At 36.1% G+C, this 4,010-nt stretch overlaps 1 protein-coding gene across 1 annotated transcript in view; it reads right to left on the bottom strand.

Annotated features, from left to right (window-relative positions):
• Nucleotides 1-1,088: 1,088 nt before the first annotated feature.
• Nucleotides 1,089-4,010, bottom strand: part of LOC125048409 (cytidine deaminase-like) — a 10,662-nt gene continuing 7,740 nt past the window's right edge. The window contains exon 3 of the mRNA XM_047647094.1: nt 1,089-2,217. Within this exon, the coding sequence (XP_047503050.1) occupies nt 1,814-2,217 (404 nt within the window). The 3' untranslated portion in view covers nt 1,089-1,813. The remainder of the gene's footprint in view (nt 2,218-4,010) is intronic.

The following is a 4,010-nucleotide window of genomic DNA, read 5'->3' as shown; positions in this document are numbered from 1 at the left end:
GATCCCGTCTCACTTTTGTTTTCATTATATCTTCAATCAGTAGGCAAAGGGAGGATACAGAGTTAACCCTAGAAGTTATTAAGTTAGTAGAAGAGAATATTCCTTGATTTCTTATTATGTTCATTGCTAAGATATGTATAAACACATATTGATATACACTCACACCACCAATAATGAACTGAAGTACGCGCTCCGGATACCAAGGGAAGGGCGGCGAGTCCACCGGTATCACATTTTGATAGACATAGAGCTGGTACCAAATTATGGGGGCGGCATTTTTTGAGGGCGAGTGATTTCATTTTATTACACCCAATAAACCAAATGTAGGCTGTGCGTGTCCCAAGACATTACATAACTTTTGTGATACGTCGGCGGGCCACCTGTGGAAGGCCCGAGGGGCATTAACTGTAGTAAAGTTGGGGGATCAGGCAACCTTAACCTATAATACGTACGTCACTAAGTTTCCGGTATACCAGTGAAACAGGCGTCGCATATTAATATTATAATGACATTCCTCTGATCACATCCTTTGTTTCTCCAACGAACATAGTTATATATATATATATATATATATATATATTTTTTTTTTTATGTGAAGCACTTGTTTCGTAAAAGTATCATAAATATCTCATATTCTCTTGAGTAGCAGTTTAATTTTACAAATTTGACAGGAGTTGTCTGGTCAGAAGGCAAAGCTGACGGATTATCAGTTAATGGAAAAAAAAAACTATGGTGTACCATTGCGTGTACAGTTATATAACTCTGAATGGGAATCTGCATGTGACTCCAAATTGCTATAGCATTTCATAAATTAGTGTTAATAAGTTTGCGTATATGAGTAAGGGCATTTCCGATTATCACTGCATTTGATTTGCTTACAATCTTACTCATATTGGGTAAAGTGTCAATATGTTTGTGTAGTGCTTCATGGAAGTAAAAAAAAAAAAAAAAAAAAAAAAAAATAAGGGACATCTTCAATGAGGATGGATATTTCTGGATCAGAAACACACACGCGTGCGCGCTACCATAAACACGGAGACACAGTTATTGTACGTATTTGTATATGATAAATATGTAATAAAACTCTCTTTACATAGCACTTTTATTGTAATGGCATATGGCTGAACTATAGGTTTCAGAATCAGAGACGTATCTACATAGTCATACAAAGGGTAACATTTGCAGGTTTTCTTCAAAGTCATTCATACTATCAGAAACTGCAACATGCAGCTATTGTGTTTGGCAGTGCAGTGTTGGTCCCTGTCTTAATCAGGTCACGATCAATCACTTTTGCTCTTTTCTTGAATCTTATGTTAACATGATTTACAATAAGTTGTCCATAGTCTGGTCCAAGTTAACATATTATTGGTTACAAGTATCATCATTAATGTTGCTAATATTATTTTACTTAACTGTAAATACGACAACAAGGAAATGATAGTTGGTATAGTTATATAGTGAAGTACCATTATTATCAGTGCAAGTATTTTGCTTGATTTCTTTACCGTCATTTTTGTTTATGCCGTTTATTTTTTATTGACATCTTAATAATTTCTGCTGTTACTGCCCTTATTGCCAATATTATCATTATAATCATAACATTATTCTCATTACATCGCACATAGTTATATTTCAAATGTACTAATTAAAATTGTTAGCATTTTCAAATAATTTCTTACTTTGTCACCAGCTTTGTTTTCTGTACGATTTACATAACGGCCAACTTAAGAAGAAGCCCTTTCCTAGTATGTGAAAACTGAGAGCGCATAAAGATGACAGGCATGTGTACATTATAAAAGAAAGCGGCGAAGCCTTAAGAGAACGTAACCCATTCAGGATTAAAACTGTCTGGCAGCAGTTTGCCGACGGTGGTCTTCATGTAAAGCCTGTTCGGCATAGTCAAGTAAACCTCCCAGTCGAGTCCGAACTCTGCCAGAGTCTGACGGCACGCACCGCAAGGGCCCACGAACCTTTGCCCCATCTCTGCGCTGATTGCGATTGCACGGAACTTCCGGTAACCCTTGGCGACTGCACTGCAGACGGCGGTCCTTTCGGCGCAGACAGTCAGTCCATACGAAAGATTCTCGACGTTACACCCTTCAATGACCTCTCCCGCGTCCGTCAGAAGGGCTGCACCAACCGGAAACTTGCTGTAAGGACTGTACGAGTTCTGGCGGGCCCGGAGGCTCGAATCTATCAGCTTCTGCAGCTCCGAATCTGTGAAGGTAGGAAGCCGAATATAAAAATATATGGTTTGCAGTTCCAGACACCATGTTAGAAAAATCTAAATCTTTCAAAAATTCCTCTGCTATCCAGAATGCCTGACATTCAGGACATTATTATTTGATTTTTAATAATCAAAAGTTGCTTAGCAACTACTTATCTAATTAGAGATTCACTGGTGAAATATAGACACTTAGAAGTTATAATATATATATATATATATATTAAACTTAAAATAGAGAAACATATGAGCAGTGTGACTGGACTAGTAAGATCTCTTGCGCCCAAACGCATCTGTGCCAAATTGCACCTTGATCTGGGGTCTATGACTGATACTGGCACCATCACGTGAAAGCAAGCACATAAAAACCATGAAACTAGTTTTAAAAAATATTAAGTTGCATTGTGATGAAATGGAAGAACTTACGCCATTCTGTCGCCTGAAATTTTCCAAGACAAAATTGGTAAAGACAAGACTTAAAATCATCAATCCATTTAGACAGTTGGGCTTTTATAACCTTCGAATCTTAAATTATATTTTACCTAGACAATATCCTAAGAATTTGCAGAGGAAATGCAAGAGATTTTCTTAATAAAAGGCAATAGGGTGGAACTCATTTTCAATTAGATCAATGTTTTGTAATTACTCAGAAATCCAAAAAGATGATTTGTCTCTAGTTATCTATTGTCTTTATTTAATATTTTAAAAATCTTTTCACGAAAGCATTGCCCTCAGATATGACTTGCATGTTTTGTTAAATTGCGTTCATGCTATTTATTTTATTATATTATTGTTAAGACCTTTCCCTCTTCTTGATTTTCTATTTTGGATCTTTAATTTTCATTCCTTACGCCTACATATGGAAAATCAATATTTAAAATTACCAATTTATTTATGAGTTAGTGTCAAAACAGAAAAAAATAACGTTTTGTAAGTCTATCTGATTTCACATCTGAACAAGGACACATTTCTAGTGCAGTAGTCCTTTTCTCGATAGCTCGACAAAGTTCAGGAATTCTCAAGATTCAAACACAAATAAAGAAATTAATATATAGAAAAACGTGAAAATTTGTGAAATTAACTAGTATCCGAAAGGGTATTTTCCAGAAATCGACTAGCAGAGATTTGTTTTGATGCTCATACTGAAGGAGGCGAGCAAGTCAAAGTGCCACTGTAGGCATGCTGACCTCGGGCTTCCTTTTATGCCGCCGGGAGGGTCCCACAACATGCATATAAATATGATTATTTGTTGGAAGGGCTTGACTTTAAATGTCTTTTATAATAACCTTTTCTTGATAGTTTACAATCAAAAGGTCTTTTCTTTCATAACTGTAAGTGTATAAAATGGAAAATTGGTAAAATCTTTAAAATTAAGGATAACTTTGTAGGGGGTAACTCACCCTCCTCCACCACAGTTTTTGAGGTCATGAGTTGCCAAGTACCAACAGAATATTAAAGTCTAACAGTATTGTGATAAGCCATCGGTCATTTTTCTTATATATGTGAGAGTAAACTAGTTAAGTAAACTACTAAGAATTACCAAATAATAACCGAATATCTAAAACTAATGATAGTAACTTCCTTGGATGGCAGGACAATAAAAATAACCAATGCTTGACCTATTTTTCCCTTTACAGGTATTTTATTATCAAGTAATACATATAGATTTCACAAAAGATACGATTTCCGGGAAGCTTCGTCACCAACTGCACTCTCCCGCGAGAACAGTCGTGCGCGACGATTTGAAGGGATAACTCGCTCAAACTTAGCAACTCCCATGCTCCAA

Source organism: Penaeus chinensis, chromosome 4 (assembly GCF_019202785.1).
Source record: "Penaeus chinensis breed Huanghai No. 1 chromosome 4, ASM1920278v2, whole genome shotgun sequence".
Lineage (NCBI taxonomy): Eukaryota > Metazoa > Arthropoda > Malacostraca > Decapoda > Penaeidae > Penaeus > Penaeus chinensis.
The sequence above is the reverse complement of the archived record's forward strand: the minus strand, read 5'-3'. Positions and strand labels throughout refer to the sequence as shown.